This window comes from Oncorhynchus mykiss, chromosome 23 (assembly GCF_057628025.1).
Source record: "Oncorhynchus mykiss isolate SJ-2025 chromosome 23, ASM5762802v1, whole genome shotgun sequence".
Classification (NCBI taxonomy): Eukaryota; Metazoa; Chordata; class Actinopteri; order Salmoniformes; family Salmonidae; genus Oncorhynchus; species Oncorhynchus mykiss.
This window is the reverse complement of record NC_143044.1, coordinates 34,037,780-34,062,586: the sequence shown is the minus strand read 5'-3', so window position 1 is coordinate 34,062,586 and position 24,807 is coordinate 34,037,780. Positions and strand designations below refer to the sequence as shown.

The window sequence follows — 24,807 nt, the reverse complement described above, 5'->3', positions numbered from 1 at the left end:
CACGTGTTTGTATGCTTGGGCATCTGCATTGGTTGCTCTTTGGTGTTTTAGGCTGGGTATCTGTAAATCACTTTGTGCCAACTGCAGGTGTAAAAAGGGCTTTAAAATAAATGTGATTGTACACTGCTCAAAAAAATAAAGGGAACACTAAAATAACACATCCTAGATCTGAATGAATGAAATATTCTTATTAAATACTTTTTTCTTTACGTAGTTGAATGTGCTGACAACAAAATCACACAAAAATGATCAATGGAAATCAAATCTATCAACCCATGGAGGTCTGGATTTGGAGTCACACTCAAAATTAAAGTGGAAAACCACACTACAGGCTGATCCAACTTTGATGTAATGTCCTTAAAACAAGTCAAAATGAGGCTCAGTAGTGTGTGTGGCCTCCACGTGCCTGTATGACCTCCCTACAACGCCTGGGCATGCTTCTGATGAGGTGGCGGATGGTCTCCTGAGGGATCTCCTCCCAGACCTGGACTAAAGCATCCACCAACTCCTGGACAGTCTGTGGTGCAACGTGGCGTTGGTGGATGGAGCGAGACATGATGTCCCAGATGTGCTCAATTGGATTCAGGTCTGGGGAACGGGTGGGCCAGTCCATAGCATCAATGCCTTCATTTGCAGGAACTGCTGACACACTCCAGCCACATGAGGTCTAGCATTGTCTTGCATTAGGAGGAACCCAGGGCCAACCGCACCAGCATATGGTCTCACAAGGGGTCTGAGGATCTCATCTCGGTACCTAATGGCAGTCAGAATACCTCTGGCGATCACATAGAGGGCTGTGCGGCCCCCCAAAGAAATGCCACCCCACACCATGACTGACCCACCGCCAAACCGGTCATGCTGGAGGATGTTGCAGGCAGCAGAACATTCTCCACGGCGTCTCCAGACTCTGTCACGTCTGTCACGTGCTCAGTGTGAACCTGCTTTTATCTGTGAAGAGCACAGGGCGCCAGTGGCGAATTTGCCAATCTTGGTGTTCTCTGGCAAATGCCAAACGTCCTGCACGGTGTTGGGCTGTAAGCACAACCCCCACCTGTGGACATCGGGCCCTCATACCACCCTCATGGAGTCTGTTTCTGACAATTTGAGCAGACACATGCACATTTGTGGCCTGTTGGAGGTCATTTTGCAGGGCTCTGGCAGTGCTCCTCCTTGCACAAAGGCGGAGGTAGCGGTCCTGGTGCTGGGTTGTTGCCCTCCTACGGCCTCCTCCACGTCTCCTGATGTACTGTCCTGTCTCCTGGTAGCGCCTCCATGCTCTGGACACTACGCTGACAGACACAGCAAACCTTCTTGCCACAGCTCGCATTGATGTGCCATCCTGGATGAGCTGCACTACCTGAGCCACTTGTGTGGGTTGTAGACTCCGTCTCATGATACCACTAGAGTGAAAGCACCGCCAGCATTCAAAAGTGACCAAAACAGCAGCCAGGAAGCATAGGAACTGAGAAGTGGTCTGTGGTCCCCACCTGCAGAACCACTCCTCTAGCTAATTGCCTATAATTTCCACCTGTTATCTATTCCATTTGCACAACAGCATGTGAAATGTATTGTCAATCAGTGTTGCTTCCTAAGTGGACAGTTTGATTTCACAGAAGTGTGATTGACTTGGAGTTACATTGTGTTGTTTAAGTGTTTGAGCAGTGTAAATAAAAATGATCTATACCTCCCGTTTCGCCACCAGGAGGATCCGGTTGGCCCGCCGGGCGATGCTAGTTGCCCCTGCCACTAACATCTGGGGCTGGTGGTTAGCCATGGCCACACGACACTTATCCAGGTCTTTCTTAATGGCCTCCTCAGAGGCATTCAACAGAGACTTGGTGTCTATGGCCTCGTCCACCAAACCTAGAGACGGAGAAGAAATCATTCTTAGTGCTTATAACGAAGTGACCACAACGCCCACTTTTTGTAATCAACGACAAATGACACAAGATGGTCTGGCACTACCTGTCATTTTCTCCACGTTGTCAATCCACTGGTTCTTCATGGTCTCAAAGTGCTCGTATGCAGCCTGGTTGCCTGGGTTTCTCAGCAGGATACGGGCTGCAGAGACCACCTAGAAAAGAACATTCCCATCAGGAAAAAATATATAGGAAATAGGGCTCAACTGACCAAGGCCAAATTAATCGTCCCTATGTCACTACGGCATAAGCACCATGTTGCACAAAACACAAACACACCTACTCCACTGGTGTAGCACAGTTTCTCTGGACCCCTGCAAAGTCAGAGTTTGGACCCCTCCCCTTCCTAAAAAAAACAACTAAATGTATAGACTACCAATCGCTGTCTGTGGTTCTGAAATTGCAACGTTTGCGCTGCTGCCTATCGATAGGCTATCAGATGCAGTGGTGCTAATGCTTGGCTATAGCTTTGCTTTAATGGATACATGTTCATTTGTATTTGCTCGTAATTTTGTCACGTTAATCCTAACGTTTATGTTTCATGAAGCTATAGGCCTACAGTGTCACAACGCTGTTATTTAGAATGCTGGCTGGAGGCAATAATGTAATTAAAGTGGGAAATTCAAATATTGCAGGTTGTAAAATGAACTAACGATGCAACAGCATACTAATCAGTAACCAAAATATATTTTTTGGAATATACAATTGTCCAGTAGGCCTTTCTGGAAAAGGAGGAGAAGGATGGCCGACAGTCTCACTAGAGGAACTGACACTATTCTGGAGAGTAGGAGGAGGCGGGACTCTCACTAGAGAAACTGACACTATTCTGGAGAGGAGGAGGAGGAGAGACTCTCACTAGAGGAACTGACTATTCTGGAGAGGAGGAGGAGAGACTCATTAGAGGAACTGACACTATTCTGGAGAGGAGGAGGAGGAGGGACTCACTAGAAGAACTGACACGATTCTGGAGAGAAGGAGAGACTCTCACTAGAGGAACTGACATGATTCTGGAGAGGAGGAGGGACTCACTTGAGGAACTGACACTATTCTGGAGAGGAGGGACTCACTAGAGGAACTGACACTATTCTGGAGAGGAGGAGGAGAGACTCACTAGAGGGACACTATTCTGGAGAGAAGGAGGAGGATGGCCTCACTAGAGGAACTGACACTATTCTGGAGAGAAGAAGGAGGAGAGATTCTCACTAGAGGAACTGACACTATTCTGGAGAGGAGGAGGAGGATGGACTCACTATATGAACTGACACTATTCTGGAGAGGAGGAGGAGAGACTATCACAAGGTGGTAGCTTGGCTGTTGTAGTTATCTTCGGTAATTTGGCACGAGCTTGATCAGATAAAACCTGTTTTTGTGGGCCGCTTGGTCTTCCCTTATGTTTATCCATCCTGATTCACCAACTCACTCTCCATCCGAGTCCCCCCTGATTCACCCACTCACTCTCCATCCGAGTCCCACCTGATTCACCAACTCACTCTCCATCCGCGTTCTACCTGATTCACCCACTCACTCTCCATCCGAGTCCCACCTGATTCACCAACTCACTCTCCATCCGCGTTCTACCTGATTCACCCACTCTCCATCCGAGTCCAACCTGATTCACCCATTCACTCTCCATCCAAGTCCCACCTGATTCACTTAACTTTTTAAAAACTTAATAGGCAATTAGATGAGGAGGCTGAAATAGGCTAATTAGCTGCATGAAAACTACATTGACTGTCTGACTCACCTACTACCCATGTAGATTGAACAACACAAACACTTTGCTTGCTACATTTGTAAATTAGAGCATATGGGTCCTCTCACCTTGCAGGGACTACGGGGATTTACGCTACACCAGTGACACACTCGCACACTCATACAAGCACACTATCCCATACCTGTGGTGTCAGGTCCCTTGTAGACTTGACGGCAGCTTGGATCCCCTCTACAGTGCTCTTGTTAGCTGTTCCTACAGCGGCAGCCTTTTCTGCCGTGGCACCCAGCTTGTTGGCATGGTTCTCAAAGTTGGCCGCCCTCTCGTCAAACACCTAACATAAGTGACAAATCATAGAATCATGAAACATAACACAATATACACTGGGTGGTTCGAGCACTGACTGCTAATTCGCTGAATGCCGTTGCAAATGAGACCGTATACTACGGGTATGAAAACATTTATTAGGTGTGTAACCAGTTTATAATAGCAATAAGGCAACTCGGGTTTGTGGTATATGGCCAATATACCATGGCTAAGGGCTGTACCCAGGCACTTATATATATTGGCCACATACCACACCCCCTCGGGACTTATTGCTTAAATATAGTATACTATATGCCACTTAGCAAATGCTTACAGCGACAAAACATTAGAATGATAAAACATATGATTAAATATTAATCTCGCATGATTACTTATGGTAAGACTTCCCTCTGGAAATGTTGTCTAAGTATTATTGAGTGACAAGTACATACAGTGCCTTGCGAAAGTATTCGGCCCCCTTGAACTTTGTTACCTTTTGCCACATTTCAGGCTTCAAACATAAAGATATAAAACTGTATTTTTTTGTGAAGAATCAACAACAAGTGGGACACAATCATGAAGTGGAACGACATTTATTGGATATTTCAAACTTTTTTAACAAATCAAAAACTGAAAAATTGGGCGTGCAAAATTATTCAGCCCCCTTAAGTTAATACTTTGTAGCGCCACCTTTTGCTGCGATTACAGCTGTAAGTCGCTTGGGGTATGTCTCTATCAGTTTTGCACATCGAGAAACTGAAAATTTTTCCCATTCCTCCTTGCAAAACAGCTCGAGCTCAGTGAGGTTGGATGGAGAGCATTTGTGAACAGCAGTTTTCAGTTCTTTCCAGATTCTCAATTGGATTCAGGTCTGGACTTTGACTTGGCCATTCTAACACCTTGATATGTTTATTTTTGAACCATTCCATTGTAGATTTTGCTTTATGTTTTGGATCGTTGTCTTGTTGGAAGACAAATCTCCGTCCCAGTCTCAGGTCTTCCAGAATGGTCCTGTATTTGGCTCCATCCATCTTCCCATCAATTTTAACCATCTTCTCTGTCCCTGCTGAAGAAAAGCAGGCCCAAACCATGATGCTGCCACCACCATGTTTGACAGTGGAGATGGTGTGTTCAGGGTGATGAGCTGTGTTGCTTTTACGCCAAACATAACGTTTGCATTGTTGCCAAAAAGTTACATTTTGGTTTCATCTGACCAGAGCACCTTTGGTGTGTCTCCCAGGTGGCTTGTGGCAAACTTTAAACGACACTTTTTATGGATATCTTTAAGAAATGGCTTTCTTCTTGCCACTCTTCCATAAAGGCCAGATTTGTGCAATATACGACTGATTGTTGTACTATGGACAGAGTCTCCCACCTCAGCTGTAGATCTCTGCAGTTCATCCAGAGTGATCATGGGCCTCTTGGCTGCATCTCTGATCAGTCTTCTCCTTGTATGAGCTGAAAGTTTAGAGGGACGGCCAGGTCTTGGTAGATTTGCAGTGGTCTGATACTCCTTCCATTTCAATATTATCGCTTGCACAGTGCTCCTTGGGATGTTTAAAGCTTGGGAAATATTTTTGTATCCAAATCCGGCTTTAAACTTCTTCACAACAGTATCTCGGACCTGCCTGGTGTGTTCCTTGTTCTTCATGATGCTCTCTGCGCTTTTAACGGACCTCTGCGACTATCACAGTGCAGGTGCATTTATACGGAGACTTGATTACCCACAGGTGGATTGTATTTATCATCATTAGTCATTTAGGTCAACATTGGATCATTCAGAGATCCTCACTGAACTTCTGGAGAGAGTTTGCTGCACTGAAAGTAAAGGGGCTGAATAATTTTGCACGCCCAATTTTTCAGTTTTTGATTTGTTAAAAAAGTTTGAAATATCCAATAAATGTCGTTCCACTTCATGATTGTGTCCCACTTGTTGATTCTTCACAAAAAAATAAAGTTTTATATCTTTATGTTTGAAGCCTGAAATGTGGCAAAAGGTCGCAAAGTTCAAGGGGGCTGAATACTTTCGCAAGGCACTGTAAATGATTGGAAACAAATCAATAAGTCATCCATATGTGTATCATGATATGAATCTGCCAAATAAGTCACCATATTGTAGAGCCATATTATATGCATACACGGTACACTTACATTTCACATTTTAGTCATTTAGCAGACGCTCTTATCCAGAGTGTCTTACAGGAGCAATTAGGGTTTAAGTGCCTGGCTCAAGGGCACAGACCGATTTTTCACCTAGTCGGCTCGGGATTAGAACCAGCGACCTTTCAGTTACTGGCCCAACTAGGCTATCTGCCGCCGTACACACTTTAGAGCTCATTATACTGTTCTGTTCATAGGTTGAGTGAATGAATGAGCCATGATAGAGGTACTGTAGGGAGACAAGAGAGAGAGGGAGAGGGAGAGGGAGTAAGAGAGGAAGGGGGAGAGAGAAAGATAAACCACCCACCTCGTCCCTGTTAGGGGCATCGGACGGGGCGGTGGAAGCCACAGCGAGTAGTTTGATGGGAGTGGTCGTGTCGCTGAAGATGTCCGACACTTCGTGAGTCATAGCTTCCTGCATCTTTTCTTTGAGGTCCTGAGAAGACAAGTCCACACACATGAGTTAGTAAGCGTTAGACCAGCTTTAGAAGCATTACATGTTAACAATAGGCTCTTAGAACTCTTTTGTCAAGTGCTTTACATTGCTGCTCTGATCTATGTAAATATTACTACATGTGTGTGACATTCAACAGTTGATTTCAAAGGGGAATTCTTACTTCTTAATAAACTAAAACACATTTAGGTCACACTTTCTTTTGATAGTCAGGATTTTCTATCTGTAGACACTCAAACGATGGTCATACTATCATCAAACTGTAGGTTTGCGATAAGGGTTTGGGTAAGGGTTAAGGATAAGAGATAAAGCTAGGGTTAGTTTATGGTTAGCAACTACAGATAGACTATCCAAATAAAGTGTTACCCACATGTATTTTTACTATCATAGTCATAGGGCTCCTGAGTAGCGCAGCGGTCTAAGGCACTGCATCTCAGTGCTAGAGGAGTCACTACAAACCCTGGTTCGATTCTAGGCTGTATCACAACCGGCCGTAATTGGAAGTCCCATAGGGTGGCGCACAATTGGCCCAGAATCGTATGGGTTAGGGTTTGGCTGGGGTTGGCCGTCATTGTAAATAAGAATTTGTTCTTAACGGACTTGCCTAGTTAAATAAAGGTTAAATAAAAAAATAGTGGATCTGTCATTGACTGCAGCTGGTGTATCCTGCCAGGAGGGGGATCCCTTCACCATGCCTGTGTCAGTGTGAACTCCAGCTGGTTTGGATGACTTGTGTGGCTAATGACTTGTGAGAGTGAATGTCAGCTGTCTCACCTTCAGGGTCTCCTGGAGCTGCTGAGCCACGGCACGTGCTTGTGGCGACTCTCCCTCGCCCCTGGCGGCCAGGTTGGCTAGCTGGGCCATCAACTGTTCTACCTGCTCACACTTCCCCAGCAGCTCCTGTCTATAGGGACCTGGCAGGGCGTTAGCCAGACGACGACCCTCCGCCACCAGACCCCGGATAGCTGCCTGGCCTGTGGAGAGACATAGATGGAGTCAGACACAGAAGCAGCAGTCTAGGTGGCTTATTATTCCATATATTGTTGTGGTTATGCTTACTCTGAACATTCTCTAGTAGACGGTGTCATACAGTCCAGAGCCAGTGTAAACAATGCATGACATGTGAGAGTGTATCCAGGCTTCTGAGCCGACAAGCCAAAGAGAGCATTATGAGGTTGGGTGAGAGTAGTGGAATGTAGTGCACAGAGAAAAATAACACAGCGAGGGAGGGAGATAGATAGATTGGATGAAAGAGAAATAAATCAAGAAGCAGGGATGGAGAGAGAGAGAGAGAAAACCAGAGATATAAAGAGAGCGAGAGAGAGACCAGGCTATTTAGACTCACCCACTCCACCGTCATCAATGGTAGGGTTCTCCATCCAGCTCTGGGCCTGTTCTATCTTCCCTTCCAGGTGGACTGCTGCCTTAGCAGGCCTGCTGTTGGCTACAGCCTTGGTGGTCTTCGACTGCAGGTTCTGCAGAGCCGTGGCTATCTGTTTGGCCAATGCCCTGGCCTCCGGAGTATCTCCTCTACCCCTGTGAATGGGAGAGAATAATGACATACTGGAAAGGACCTTTCTCATAGGCTCCCTAAAGCATTATATACACTGCTCAAAAAAAAGGGAACACTAAAATAACACATCCTAGATCTGAATGAATGAAATATTCTTTTTAAATACTTTTTTCTTTACATAGTTGAATGTGCTAACAACAAAATCACACAAAAATGATCAATGGAAATCAAATCTATCAACCCATGGAGGTCTGGATTTGGAGTCACACTCAAAATTAAAGTGGAAAACCACACTACAGGCTGATCCAACTTTGATGTAATGTCCTTATTAAAACAAGTCAAAATGAGGCTCAGTAGTGTGTGTGGCCTCCACGTGCCTGTATGACCTCCCTACAACGCCTGGGCATGCTCCTGATTGATGAGGTGGCGGATGGTCTCCTGAGGGATCTCCTCCCAGACCTGGACTAAAACATCTGCCAACTCCTGGACAGTCTGTGGTGCAACGTGGCGTTGGTGGATGGAGCGAGACATGACGTCCCAGATTTGCTCAATTGGATTCAGGTCTGGGGAACGGGCGGGCCAGTCCATAGCATCAATGCCTTCCTCTTGCAGGAACTGCTGCCCCACTCCAGCCACATGAGGTCTAGCATTGTCTTGCATTAGGAGGAACCCAGGGCCAACCGCACCAGCATATGGTCTCACAAGGGGTCTGAGGATCTCATCTCGGTACCTAATGGCAGTCAGGCTACCTCTGGCGAGCACATGGAGCCTGTCTCATGGTAGCGCCTCCATGCTCTGGACACTACACTGAGAGACACAGCAAACCTTCTTGCCACAGCTCACATTGATGTGCCATCCTGGATGAGCTGCACTACCTGAGCCACTTGTGTGGGTTGTAGACTCCGTCTCATGCTACCACTAGAGTGAAAGCACCACCAGCATTCAAAATTGACCAAAACATCAGCCAGGAAGCATATGAACTGAGAAGTGTTCTGTGTTCACCACCTGCAGAACCACTCCTTTATTGGGGGTGTCTTGCTAACTGCCTATAATTTCCACCTGTTGTCTATTCCATTTGCACAACAGCATGTGAAATGTATTGACAATCAGTGTTTCTTCCTAAGTGGACAGTTTGATTTCACAGAAGTGTGATTGACTTGGAGTTACATTGTGTTGTTAAGTGTTCCCTTTATTTTTTTGAGCAGTGTAGTTGATGATGGCGCCGGAGGAGATGGCCGCCACATTACGGTCTCCTAACCAATTGTGCTATTATGTGTATTTTTTCGCGATATTTGTAAATTACTTTGTACATAATGTTTCTGCAACCATATCTTACGGCAGAAAAGATCTTCTGGATATCAGGACAGCGATCACTCACCTCGGATTAGACAAAGATTTCTTCAACAACAACAACAGCAGCAAGCAGGACTCACACGATATTCTCCAAACAACCCACAGGGCAGACATCCCAATTATTCGTAAGAGGAAGCGATGCAGAGGATGAAGAGTCGGATGCCTCGTTCGGACTCGCAGAAGACAACTTGGAAAGCTGCCGTTACCGTCAATATTATTTGCCAACGTGCAATCATTGGACAATAAACTAGATGAGGTAAGATCACGAATATCCTACCAACGGGACATCAAAAACTGTAATATCCTATGTTTCACAGAATCGTGGCTGAATGACGACATGGATATTCAGCTAGCGGGATACACACTGCACAGGCAGGATAGAACAGCACGAGAGGGGAGCAGTCTGTGCATATTTGTAAACAACAGCTGGTGCACAGAATCTAAGGAGTCTCTAGATTTTGCTCGCTTGAAGTTGAGTATACTGTGATAAACTGCAGGCCACACTACTTGCCTAGAGAGTTCTCAGCTATACTTTTCGTGGCTGTTTATTTACCACCACAGACAGATGCTGGCACTGAGACAGCACTCAGTCAGCTGTATAAGGAAACAAGCAAACAAGAAACCACTCACCCAGAGGCGGCGCTCTTAGTGGCCGGAGACTTTAATGCAGGGAAACTTAAATCAGTTCTACCAATTCTACCAAATCTACCAATGTTAAATGTGCAACCAGAGGAAAAATTTGGTAAATCCAACCACAACTCCATCCTCCTGAATCCTGCTTACAAGCAAAAATTAAAGCAGGAAGCACCAGTGACTTGGTCTATAAAAAAATGGTCTGATGAAGCAGATGCTAAAATACAGGACTGCTTTGCTATCACAGACTGGAACATGTTCCGGGATTCTTCCGATGACATTGAGGAATACACTACATCTATTCCATTTGCACAACAGCATGTGAAATTTATTGTCAATCAGTGTTTCTTCCTAAGTGGGCAGTTTGATTTCACAGAAGTGTGATTGACTTGGAGTTACATTGTGTTGTTTAAGCTTTATCAATAAGTGCATTGAGGACGTCGTCCCCACAGTGACTGTACGTACATACCACAACCAGTATCCATAGATTACAGGCAACATTCGCACTGAGCTAAAGGGTAGAGCTGCCACTTTCAAGGCGCGGGACTCTAACCCGGAAGCTTACAAGAAATCCCACTATGCCCTGCGACGAACCATCAAACAGGCAAAGCGTCAATACAGGGCTAAGATGGATTCATACTACACCGGCTCCGACGCTCGTCGGATGTGGCAGGGCTTGCAAACTATTACAGACTACAAAGAGAAGCACAGCCGCGAGCTGCCCAGTGACACAAGCCTACCAGACGAGCTAAATCACTTCTATGCTCGCTTCGAGGCAAGCAACACTGAGGCATGCATTAGAGCATCAGCTGTTCCGGACGACCGTGTGATCACGCTCTCCGTAGCCGACGTGAGCAAGACCATTAAACAGGTCAACATACACAAGGCTGTGGGGACAGACGGATTACCAGGACGTGTGCTCCGGGCATGTGCTGACCAACTGGCAGGTGTCTTCACTGACATGTCCCTAATTGAGTCTGTAATACCAACATGCTTCAAGCAGACCACCATAGTCCCTGTGCCCAAGAACACAAAGGCAACCTGCCTAAATGACTACAGACCCGTAGCACTCACGTCCGTAGCCATGAAGTGCTTTGAAAGGCTAGTAATGGCTCACATCAACACCATTATCCCAGAAATCCCACTCCAATTTGCATACCGCCCAAACAGATCCACAGATGACGCAATCTCCATTGCACTCGACACTGCCCTTTCCCACCTGGACAAAAGGAACACCTATGTGAGAATGCTGTTCATTGACTACAGCCTAGCGTTCAACACCATAGTACCCTCAAAGTTCATCACCAAGCTAAGGATCCTGGGACTAAACACCTCCCTCTGCAACTGGATCCTGGACTTCCTGACAGGCCGCCCCCAGGTGGTGAGGGTAGGTAGCAACACATCCGTTACGCTGATCCTCAACATTGGAGCTCCCCAGGGGTGCGTGCTCAATCCCCTCCCGTACTCCCTGTTCACCCACGACTGCATGGCCAGGCACGACTCCAACACCATCATTAAGTTTGCTGACGACACAACAGTGTCGCCTGATCACCGACAATGACGAGACTGCCTATAGGGAGGAGGTCAGAGACCTGGCCGGGTGTTGCCAGAATAACAATTTATCTCTCAATCTAACCAAGACTAATGAGATGATTGTAGACTACAGGAAAAGGAGCACCGATCACGTCCCCATTCTCATCGACGGGGCTGTAGTGGAGCAGGTTGAGAGCTTCAAATACCTTGGTGTCCACATCAACAACAAACTAGATTGGTCCAAACACACCAAGACAGTCGTGAAGAGGGCCCAACAAAGCCTATTCCCCCTCAGGAAACTAAAAAGATTTGGCATGATCCTCAAAAAGTTCTACAGCTGCAACATCGAGAGCATCCTGACCGGTTGCATCACTGCCTGGTATGGCAATTGCTCGGCCTTCAACCGCAAGGCACTTCAGAGGGTAGTGCGTACAGCCCATTACATCACTTGGGCAAAGCTGCCTGCCATCCAAGACCTCTACATCAGGCGGTGTCAGAGGAAGGCCCTAAAAATTGTCAAAGACCCCAGCCACCCCAGTCATAGACTGTTCTCTCTACTACCGCATGGCAAACGGTACTGGAGTGCCAAGTCTAGGACAAAAAGGCTTCTCAACAGTTTTTACCCCCAAGCCATAAGACTCCTGAACAGGTAATCAATTGGTTACCCAGACTATTTGCATTGTGTGCCCCCCCAACCTCTCTTTTACGCTGCTGCTACTCTCTGTTAATCTTATATGCTTAGTCACTTTAACTATACATTCATGTACATACTACCTAAATTGGCCCGACCAACCAGTGCTCCCGCACATTGGCTAACCGGGCTATCTGCATTGTGTCCCACCACCCGCCAACCCCTCTTTTTAAGCTTCTCCTACTCTCTGTTCATCATATATGCACATATATGTCATATATGTCACTTTAACGATACCTACATGTATATATTACCATAATAGGCCTGACTAACAGGTGTCTGTATAAAGCCTTGCTACTCCTTTTTCACATGTCTTTCTACTGTTGTTTTATTTCTTTACTTACTTACCTACACACACACACACACACCCACACACACACACACACATACCTTTTTTTGGCACCATTGGTTAGAGCCTGTAAGTAAGCATTTCACAAAAGGTTTACACCTGTTGTATTCGGCGCACGTGACAAATAAACTTTGATTTTAATTTGAGTTATTTTAGGGAAAGCTAAATAAAAATGAAATGACGTTGATTACGATTTGTGGACTTCTATCTATCATGAAAACAAAATGTGATTCAACCTCTAAAGAATTACATCACCAAGGGATACATGTACAGTGAGAACAATAATTGCCCAAGAACCGAACCCTGCGGAACTCAATATTTTACATTGGAAGTGTTTTGAACACTCTTCTTTGAAGTCTTCTGAATTCTGCATTGTTAATTTTTTAAGGAATGCAACCAACAACTATTTCCATAGCATATCCAATGTGTGACTTACTGTCTCCGGAGCTCAGAGAGCTTGGCGGTGAGAGCAGCCATCTCTCCGATGGACCTTAGGATGTCATCTCTCTCCTTGGGGTCTTCACACATGTCAGCGATCTTCTTGGCCTCAGTCAGGATGGCTCGGATGTTCTCCTCTCCCTCAGGACCACCGTTGGGGTCTGCGAGCCAGTTCTGCAGGGGCACAGGGTTAGTGGTCAACATAAGACAACCTGCCCAACAACATGGAAGACACATTTCTGTTTAATGCTTTTGTGTGCGACCCTCTGGGTTTTGTGTTTTACTTTTATCCTATCATCAATCAATTATCGAATCAATCAGATATCCTACCTGAGCAGCGTCGATCTTCTTGGCGATGACCTGTTTGGAGTTGGTCATGGCCTCCAATTTCCGGGCTGCGTTCTCCACCTTTCCAGTGAGAATGTCCAGGCCCTGGGAGACCTGTTGGGCCTTCTGCATGGCTGCAGGAGATGCCCCCTGACCCCTGGAGAGAATGACAACACAGAACATCAGTTGGTTGTAAAATTCCAGAAACGTTCACAAAGTTCACAGGTGTCATGACGTGGCACTTTCTGGGGGTAGATCGTGCCCCCCTCCCCCCTCACTCACTCTCCTAAACCCAGGTTTTGTTATCTCAGGTCATAAATTCCTGGAAGAGACCCTGGTCATTCAGAAAGAGAGGGAGAGAGCACAAAGAGAGAACAAAGGCCTTCACTTGGCCAAACTCCTAAATCACCAAAATGTGAGAATTAAACCATTTATACTTTTGAGAATGTGGGAATGGTCCGTGGACACTTAAGGGACAGTTATGAGGAGTGTGTTTCATTTGGTGATCTCATGAAAGACAGGAAACATAAATAAAAGGTATCTCTTAAAGTGTACATTTCCCAGCTGTCAGGTTTACATCAAAATATTGTGAAAAGTATGTGATTAAATATGACAATTTGTGAAAAGATGTAATGTGACCTTCTAAATGAGAGTATGGATTTTCATATAAAGATTAACTAGTCAGTGGCAACACCCCCGTGAGCCCAGACATCACATTAGGCGTCATGGACTGCCATTTTTGATTGAAACGTATAAAACCCACTCCTGATGAAATTCACACCAGACCACGCAAACCCGGGTGTAAGCTAAGGTTGCAAATGGTTGAATTTCTGAGACCAAAACATGCCGGGTGACGCTGGTATGTGAAGTGGTTTAAACTACAACTCTACCAAAGGACAAGACTATACCACGTGGAACATTGGCTAGACGGCTGGAAATGGTTCAACTCTGAGACTATCGATCCCTACAGAATAAGAGCAAATCTTAGACGTATAATTACTTGTCTGCAGTGTAAGGAAGTGCTATTTCTTATGCAGGTGACCAGCCTACTGCTATTACATTGCTATAACTGAGACAACGTATTTTCACAGTAAAACATGTTAGGTCCCATACAGGATAGCTCCCACACCCACACACACAGCACACACACTAACTGCCGAGGACACACAGATAAGACATACACCCACACATTGGGAGGAAGAGACAGCCTTGACTTGCAGAAACCAGCGCACACACCTAATCTCCTTTCTAGCCGAACATTGTGTGACTGAGGACAGCGCACACACCTAATCTCCTTCTTAGCTGAACATTGTGTGACAAGGAACGGGACGACAAGACTCAGAGGGATGACGGACGGCCCAACAGGACCAACCAGAAGACCAGAACTTCTAGACTCAACCTACTTTCTGTACTGTATATAACATACATGCACTCTGTTATCGGGGCTTCTTTTCTGCTGGTTCCTTAAGAACCGAATGAAATGGGCCCGTATACGTTGTACCAGATATCTTTACTCATAATTAAACTGTCACTTGTCATACAATAGACCACCTTGTCTGAATCGATCCTTGACCGGCTCACCCTCCTACATATCCCATTATCAACAGCAGCAAGAAATTACGTAAACCTAGAACAAGCATATCGACAAAGCATCTAGTCTATGAGAACATTTCTATTTTATTTTAAATATTTCCTCCTTTTTTCGCCCCAATTTCATAGTACCCAATTGTTTTTAGTAGTTACTATCGTGTCTCATTGCTACAACTCCCGTACGGGCTTCTTAACACAGCGTGCATCCAACCCGGAAGCCAGCCGCACCAATGTGTCAGAGGAAACACCGTGCCTCTAGCGACCTGGTCAGCGTGCACTGTGCCCAGCCCACCACAGGAGTCGCTAGTGTGCGATGAGACAAGGATATCCCTTGATTCTTCACATTTAATGATACTAAAAACACGACAGGTTTTTCAGGAATCCCAGCCCGAGCAATCCCTGCTTATTCCCTACTGATTCCTGGAATAACTGGGTTAATGTGTGGAAAGCAGGTTGGCATTCATCGTCATGAATCTGGAACTGGAGTCAGCTCTGCAGTGGTCACTAGCTAGCACAGCCACAAAGTCATACAATCCAAATAAGTGCAATGAAATGTGTTGTTTTACTATTCTTAACCCCAGCCTTAACCATACTGCTAACTCTAATGCCTAACCTTAAATTAAATTAAAAACTAATTTTAGTTTTTTCATGAATTTTTACAATATAGCACATTTAGACTTTGCAGCTGATGACAATAAACATCAACCTGCTTAGGGAACTATACCTGCATGTGGAAAAGGAAATCTTCATTCTGATGGAAAGACAGAAAACTCAACAAAACTGACTGAGGAAATATTTAATTGACTAACATGTTCTGTACCTCTTGCCCTCCTGCTGTTTAACTTCCTGTTCACTATCTCATATGGGATGAAATACTTGAACAATAATGTCATTTTTTCCGATCTTAGTGTCTCCACTTCCAGAGGCCTTTCCAGTTAACAGCAGACAGTAACTCATTCAGGCCGGGAGTTTAACCAGATTATGCATTAAGTGAGGAAAGCTGCTTTTAATCTGGCAGCATGACTCAGTGCATGTCCCCAGCCACTGTGAGATCTGATCGGAGGGGAATCAGTTACAGTCTAACACACTATAATCCCCTGTAATAAGCTTACCACCTTGTAGGTTACTTTTTCCCACTGATTGATCACAGGCTGTGTTTCAAATGGTATCCCATTCCCTATATATATTTTTCTGCAGATTTACTTTAGTGCCTTATTACAAACAGGATGCATGTTTTGGAATATTTTTTATTCTGTACAGGCTTCCTTCTTTTCACTCTGTCATTTAGGTTAGTATTGTGGAGTGACTACAAATGTCGTTGATCCATCCTCAGTTTCTCCTATCACAGCCATTAAACTCTGTTTTAAAGTCATGATTGGCTTCTTGGTGAATTCACTGAGCGGTTTTCTTCCTCTCCGGCAACTGAGTCAGGAAGGACGCCTGTAGCTTTGTAGTCACTGGGTAAATTAGCACACACCACTAACTAGCTAGCCATTTTACACCAGATACACTCACCCCCCTTTGAACTCCTTCTCTTCAGCAACCAAGCCACAGCCCTTGCAGAGCAAGGGAAACAACTACTTCAAGTTCTCAGAGCCAGTGACATTACCGATTGAAACGCAAACTAGCTTGCACTGCTAAATAGCTAGCCATTTCACACCATTTACATGAGCTTGAGAAATGTTTACAAAAACAATGGATACGTTGCCCTAAGAGTTGTGCAAGGTTGGTAAAATCGTATTCAAAATTATTCATAACTGTTATGGCTGCTAAAGGTGCTTCCACCAAGTATTAACTATTGGGTGTGCAGTCATACACAATCAATGCATCCTCAATTTGTATTTTTTCGTCATTTTTTCCCAATAGTTTTTCTTACATTTTGGAAATGTGGAATAGCTTGTGGATAGGAAAAATATCAAATGTAATCATTTATTTAAATTAACTTTAAGGCAGCAAAATGTGAAGAATGTGGTTAATTGGTAGAGCATGGCACTTGCAATGCTAGGATTGTGGGTTTGGTTCCCGGGGTCACCCATAAATAAAATGTATGCACGCATGACTGTATGCCGCCTTGGATAAAAGCATCTGATAAACGGCATATATTATTACTGTATATGTACTGTACCTGGCCCTCATCTCAGACACCAGGTCAGTGATCTGGCCCAGAGTTTTGGCAGTGCCCAGGATATCCCTCCGCTCCTTCCCAGCACACAGCTCTCCCACCTTTCCAGCCTCATCCAGGATCTGACGGATGGCCTGTTCTCCTGCATCCCCTGATCACCAGGAGACAGAGACCACGGCAAGACAAATGTTACTTACAACATAGAGAAAAAGGACAACTGCATTGTTCAATTGGCGTCAATCAGAAGAAAACAGACTGATACAGGGAGGAACTACATACACTCCAATAAAACAGATTGTTTTATTTTTTTATTAAAAAACATTGCGCTACAGACTGCACAAATGCAGAGGTTTTCAACCGTCTCCTCGGGGACCCCCAGCCGTTCCATATACAGTTGAAGTCGGAAGTTTACATACACCATACCAAATACATTTAAACTCAGTTTTTCACAATTCCTGACATTTAATCCCAGTAATAATGCCCTGTCTTAGGTCAGTTTGGATCACCACTATATTCTTGTTAGAATGTGACATGTAGAGAGAATTAATTATTTCAGATGTATTTTCTTTCACCACATTCACAGTGGTTCAGAAGTTTACATACACTCAATTAGTATTTGGTAACATTGCCTTTAAATTGATTAACTTGGGTCAAACGTTTCTGGTAGCCTTCCACAAGCTTCCCACAATAAGTTGGGTGAATTTTGGTCCATTCCTCCTGACAGAGCTGCTGTAACTGAGTCAGGTTTGTAGGCCTCCTTGCTCGCACACTCTTTTTCAGTTCTTCCCACAAATGTTCTATAGGATTGAGGTCAGGGTTTTGTGATGGCCACTCCAATACCTTGACTTTGTTGTTCTTAAGCCATTTTGCCACAACTTTGGAAGTATGCTTGGGGTCATTGTCCATTTGGAAGACCCATTTGCGACCAAGATTTAACTTCCTGACTGATGTCTTGAGATGTTGCTTCAGTATATCCAAATAAGTTTCTTTCCTCATGACGCCATCTATTTTGTGAAGTGCACCAGTCCCACCTGCAGCAAAGCACCACCACAACATGATGCTGCCACCCCAGTGTGTCACGGTTGGGATGGTGTTCTTCGGCTTGCAAGCCTCCCTCTTTTTCCTCCAAACATAACGATGGTCATTATGGCCAAACAGTTATATTTTTGTTTCAACAGACCAGAGGACATTTCTCCAACAAGTACGATCTTTGTCCCCATGTGCAGTTGCAAACCATAGTCTGGCTTTTTATGGCGGTTTTGGAGCAGTGGCTTCTTCCTTGCTGAGCGGCCTTTTAGGTTATGTCAATATAGCACTCGTTTTACTGTGTATATAGATACTTTTGTACCTGTATCCTCCAGCATCTTCACAAGGTCCTTTGCTGTTGTTCTGGGATTGATTTGCACTTTTGCCACAGAGTACATTCATCTCTAGGAGAAAGAACGTGTCTCCTCCTGAGAGGTGTGACAGCTGCGTGGTCCCATGGTGTTTATACTTGCGTACTATTGTTTGTACAGATGAACATGGTACCTTCAGGCGTTTGGAAATTGCTCCCAATGATAAACCAGACTTGTGGAGGTCTACACATTTTTTTCCTGAGGTCTTAGCTGATTTATTTTGATTTTCCCATGATGTCAAGCAAAGAGGCACTGAGATTGAAGGTAGGCCTTGAAATACATCCACAGGTACACCTCCAATTGACTCAAATTATGTCAATTAGCCTATCAGAAGCTTCTAAAGCCATAACAGCATTTTCTGGAATTTTCCAAGCTGTTTAAAAGCCAACTTAAAAGTCAACTTAGTGTATGTAAAATTCTGATCCACTGGAATTGTGATGCAGTGAATTATAAGTGAAATAATCTGTTTGTAAACAATTGTTGGAAAAATGACTTGTCATGCACAAAGTAGATGTCCTAACCGAACTTGCCAAAACTATAGTTTGTTAACAAGAAATTTGTGGAGTGGTTGAAAAACGAGTTTTAATGACTCCAACCTAAGTGTATGTAAACTTCCGACTTCAACTGTATATATGAATTATTCCAGAACTAGCACACCTAATTCTACTTGTTAATTAATAATCAAGCCCTTGATTACATGAATATGGTGAGCTAGTTCACACTACAACAAAATAGTTTCATGTCTGGGGGTCCTCAAGGAGAGGTTTGAAAACCACTGCCCTAATGAACACGGCCCTGGTACATTAAGCCACTGGAAAGACCAGTCTCTTTTACCTTGTTGGGCATTGGGATCCCTCAGCCAGCTCTTGGCCTGGGTCATCTTAGAGTCGATGAGTGCCAGAGCTCTCTTCATGGCCTCTGTATCCTTTAGTGTCAACAACAGGGTTAAATAGATAACATGGATGAATAACAAAGAACCTTCCAGTCTAGAACCTCCCCAAAAATACACATTTGAAAAAGATTGATTGACTACAATTAAGACTTTGTATTACAGCATTTTGAGACCTTGGGACTATAAGGTTCTATCTGTGCAAAGCATAGTTCTGAGATATTGAGCATCAAAGTTTTCATATCCCAGATCTCAGAACTGTCTTGTAGTGAATTGTTCTTCCATAAACCATTAAGACACTCAGCTTAAAGATACATAAAGTACAGAGTATCAAATTCCTAAGACATTTGTAAATCAGTTATTTTAGGGGAGTGCAATCGCAGATAGAACCTTATGGCTCTGAAATGCCAATCTGGGATCAGCCATAAGATTTTATCTGGCAGAGAATGTTAAAATTATTTATATTTCAATAGAAAAGTATAAACATTTAATGATTAAATAAATAAAAGTACCCTTCCTTCTTTCTTATGGTCATCACACATTTGTTAAAGCAATAGTTCTCTCAAATGGCAAATACGCTATATTCTATGGAGAACTAGCAACATTGCTGAAGCTTAGCACTCGATGAGTAAACTGATATAATTTTCTGGTCTCTGACACCCAAAGTCGGTAAACTACTTGGAATTAATCGATAAAATGTGTTAAGTTTGTACTTTTTGGGAAATACCCTTTCCATGGAGGTTTTCATATTTATATAGAACAAGATGAAAAGACAAAAACAGCAATGTCTCCACTAAGGGCCTAAAACATGCTCTAAGACTGGGTTTCCAAAACTCAGTCCCCCCCAGGTCTATGTTTTTTTTGTTCTAGCACTACACAGCTGATTCAAATAACCCAACTCATCATCAACCGTTGATTATTTGAATCAGCTGTGTAGTGCTAGGGGGAAAAAACATAATGTGCACTCAGGGTGGCCCCAGGACCGCATTTGGAAAACCCTATTTTAAGGCACCTGTATTTAATTATTTTTACCATAAAGAGGTTACATTATGGCCATTCTTCTGAAAAAGTGGTGAAAAAAATCAAAGTAATTGAAAAAGAAGACCAGAACTTATATGAATAATCAAGAACTTTGGGCTATAAGGTTCTATATGCAAAATGTATAGTTTTGAGATAATTAATATTTTTGAAGTCCCAGATCTCAGAACTGTTTTGTGAGGTCTTCCTTTTTCATGACTTAATAAGTATATAATCTTACATACAATTATTTGTGATTGACAGCTCAGCATTGTGTGATTGGATTGCAGATAGAACCTTACAGCACAAAGTTAAAAGGTGTTTGCGCAGATAGAACTTTCAGATGTCATTTTTCTTATAGTAACTTGACAAAAATAAATACATTTAAAAGGACCATCTAAAGAGCAACTCTGTGAATAACACATTTTTGACCAAAACTTCAGACAGAAACTTATAGTTCCAAGGTCACAATTTCACATACACAAAGATTTGTTCAAATAATTTGTGCAATGTCTAAAATTAGGTAATGTCCCTAATGATAATTCCTTTTTAGGGTAACCCCTCTGTAGTTTACTGTATGTCTTCTGAGTCAGCTAATGGTTTATCTGTCAATGAGCCAGATATTCCAGCATGTGTTTGGAGTTTGAACAGGGTTGGAATAGTGATCTCATACAGTAACAGCATTTGCCTGCTTGGGGAATTCATTAATGTGATGATGACTGATGAGCTCGACATTCACACAGATGAACACACGGATCATGACGTTACATAGTTACATAGGGAAAAGACATGTCATCTTCATGATTACTACCATTACAGTACACACAACAAACCTGCAAAAAGCTGTCACACACACACATCTGTACCTCAAATGCAAGGTTAACCTCTGACAGCAAGACAGAACTGTAAAAGTGCACATGCTGTTCAAATCAAATCACTTTCCATTCTTTTGTCGAGTCCCAAATGGAACCTTATCCCTATATAGTGCACTACTTTTGACCAGAGCCACAGTGCTGAGGATGAGTCATTTAGCCATTCATTGTAGCCACTGGCACTCTGTATTGTTTTCTTGTGTCAATTAACTCGTGACAGTCCTGGATTACTCATTACACTAACAAAATCAGATTTAGTCAACAAATACTATAGTCAATTTTAAAAAAGGTTAAGGGTACAAGACTGTTTACATATCTGGCTGTGTTGGCAAAATCACTACGTATGTCATTGACCCAAGCGGGGCAAGGCTGCCTGTTATCACAGTTCCAAGACCAGTCAGAAACGTCCACCTATGCCAATGTCGTCGGTGGATCTCAAAACTGAACTTAGATCCGCGTTAAGTAGCAATGATATCCTTCGCCACCTTAGTCTTACGACACGACAGATGGCTCAAACCAGGCATGACTATTCAACAAAACAATAAATCATTTTCAAGTTTCTTTCCAGCTTATTTCTTAGTTGCATGCTTGTATAACTAGCAAAGGAGTTTTGAATTTAAGGGTGCAGTATTTATGAAGCCTGACAATGAAAACGAAACCTTGCATAGTTCAGATAGTTTAGCCAGGGAAAACAAGCTCGGGACAGGACATAGCTGGGCGTACATGCGCACTAACTAGGCTAATGCAGGTCACAAATTGTTGTTTTTATGCCCTGATATCAGGAGTTGTCGGCAAAAAGTTAGATTAAACAATTCAGAGACTGAAGTGAATCGGTATACAATCCCGAAATCAGCTGTAACTGTCAATAGTAAAACAAAGCATAAAAAGATGTTTGAGCAGGGGCTGGAAAGAGCAGGCGTTCTTAATGTTTAGTACGTTCAGTGTACTAGGGTGTCATATGGGACACAACCGTCAATATGGGTGTGGGGTGTTGTTTCACATCATAAAAAGCCAAATTGACTGTGACATTGTACCTCAATCGGAGGAAATATAACAATTTGTCCAAGTCAAGAGATGGCGTTGAAATTCTACACATCATGTGGCAGAGTGAGAGACAAAGGGTGATGGTTACATTTGACTTTTTAGCCAATGCGCTTATCCAGAGTGACTTCCAGAGGTGAGTGCATATATTTTCATACTGCTTTCCCATGAGAATCAAACCCACAACCCTGGCATTACAAGCACCATGCTCTATCAACTGAGCCACACAGGACATTGGTTGAGTGATAGGCTAGTGTTCTTGTATATCCTTTGAATGGCCTTCAGTTTATTATTATGTTTTACTCCATAAAGGACATCCACAAGTGACTGTTCTCTCTGATACCACCACCCATGAGATTAAAGCCTTGGCATTTGTCCTTCAGGAACAATACAGATCTATGCTATATTAATACTGTACATCTACTGTCTAGTCTCTACTGCATCACTGAACTAATATTAGCCTAGCGGTTTAGAGAGTTGGGCTAGTAACCGAAAGGTCGATGGTTCTAACACATAATTGTGTGTTCTGCCCTTGAACAAGAACAACAACTGCTCCCTGAGTGCGCGAGACTCAACTTCTCTGCTGTTTTGGTGCCCTGGCTACCACGCTGTATACAGTGTGAAGCGAGCCCGTGCACATGCGCCGGTATTGTGTGTGGCTATGTGAGAGCAAAGTGTTGCATCTCAATATCTCTGGTGCTGCTAGTGGCGAAGTCATTTTTGCTGAGTCTACCTTTAAAAACGGAATAATGAGCAAAGTCAAGAAGTCACTCAAATGGTGAAATAAAAACAAATAGATTTTTAAAAAACCATGAAGTTAAACAATAAGGTGAGGAATGATGTCCCTATGACTATGTCGCAAATGGCACCCTAGCTTCCCTATATTCCCAGGTCAAAAGTAGGGCACTATATAGGGAATAGTGTGCAATTTGGAATGCATCCAAGGTTTACTTTACCAAGTGATGAAGCCAGCCTGAGAAGTGGACAGGTGGTATGACAAACCAATTCTTTCACAACACAAGAAAACACACACTCTCTAACAGTACACTCCATCCATCCAGTGAGAGTTCCTTGCGTTGGGGATTATTAGTATTGGGGATCATGTAAGGTGAGAGGACATTAGATCATTTAAGGAACCTAGCTAGCTAGATATGTGAGCAAAGGACCACTGTTTTTACACACTGACACTAGCGTAGTCCTGTAATCAGTCAATTCTTTTGACCACTTGATGATTTGAGTGCCATTCTCCCATGGGTAAAAATATAGTGCAAGATATGTACACCATTACTACACAGATCAGGATTAATTTACACTGCCTAAGGACAGTTTCCCATAGCCTGACTAAGCCCAAAATAAACCTGGACTAAAAAGCATGTTCAATGAAGAATCTCATTTGAAAGTACTTGTAAGTCCAGGAATAGTCTTAACCTGTGTTCCAGAAACTGGCCCCTAATCTGACTTGAACGTTGAATAAAATATCTGTTTTACATGACTCCATAGTGCTATGGATCAATAAGACACCTAAAGCACATCCTACTACTGGCATCTATAGGAGAAGGGCACTCAGGTCAGCTGTTTATGTGTTATGTCAAACTTGCAAAAACAACCCCCCCCCCCCCCCCCCCCCCCCCAAGAAAATCAAGAAAAACATCTTTAACAAGTTCAAGAGATATTTTAGGGATTTTTGCAATGAGGCCCTTTATCTACTTCCCCAGAGTCAGAAGAACTTGTGGATACCAATTTTGTTTCTGTGTCCAGTATGAAGGAAGTTACAAGGTAGTTTTGCGAGCCAATGCTAACTAGCATTAGCACAATGACTGGAAGTCTATAGGTATCTGCTAGCATGCTAGTCATTGCGCTAATGCTAGTCAGCAATTGTGCTAGAGCTAGCTAGCCACTACCTTCAAACTGCATGCAGAGACATAAAAATGATATCCACGAGTTCACCTGACTCTGGGAAAGTAGACGAAGGGCCTCATTGCCAAAATCCTGAAGTATCCCTTTAAAGAAAAGTAAAACAACTGCGAACATTTTTAGAACTTGCTGCACATTTTTCCCATATGTGTAATTCCATTCCATTAGCATTGCTTATGCTGCATCTAGCATAAGGCAACATCTCTCACACTCACCTAGATAGCGTATCTACTACAGTAGCACTCATAGTTTTACCTTAGCACGGATCTACTACACAAAAGCACACATGGACAACCACATGGCACAAACTGTCATCGTCATCATCATCATCATCATGTCAGCACACAAACTGAGAGCTATCAGTAAGGTTGCAAAATTCCTGGACAGTTCAATAAATTCCTTGGTTTTCAAGAAATCCTGTTTGGAGGATTTCGGCTTTCCTGCTGTTTCCCTGCTGATTCCAGGAATCCTCCAACTGAGATTTCGGGAAAACCAGGGAATTTCGAGAAAGTTCCAGGAATCTTGCAACTCTAGCTATGAAACATGCTGCGTCCGAATGCACAACAAGGTAGGTAGGG

The 24,807-nt window shown here is 43.5% G+C and overlaps 1 protein-coding gene across 1 annotated transcript in view; it reads right to left on the bottom strand.

Moving 5' to 3' along the window:
* The window catches only part of LOC110503119 (vinculin), a 78,474-nt gene that overhangs the window by 6,404 nt on the left and 47,263 nt on the right, over positions 1–24,807 (bottom strand). The window contains exons 7-16 of the mRNA XM_036960509.2: positions 19,331–19,421; positions 17,103–17,250; positions 13,391–13,544; positions 13,059–13,234; positions 7,896–8,086; positions 7,325–7,524; positions 6,404–6,532; positions 3,815–3,964; positions 1,966–2,074; positions 1,685–1,863 (exon numbers count right to left, since the gene is read on the bottom strand). Of these exons, the coding sequence (XP_036816404.2) occupies positions 1,685–1,863; positions 1,966–2,074; positions 3,815–3,964; positions 6,404–6,532; positions 7,325–7,524; positions 7,896–8,086; positions 13,059–13,234; positions 13,391–13,544; positions 17,103–17,250; positions 19,331–19,421 (1,527 nt within the window). The remainder of the gene's footprint in view (positions 1–1,684; positions 1,864–1,965; positions 2,075–3,814; positions 3,965–6,403; positions 6,533–7,324; positions 7,525–7,895; positions 8,087–13,058; positions 13,235–13,390; positions 13,545–17,102; positions 17,251–19,330; positions 19,422–24,807) is intronic.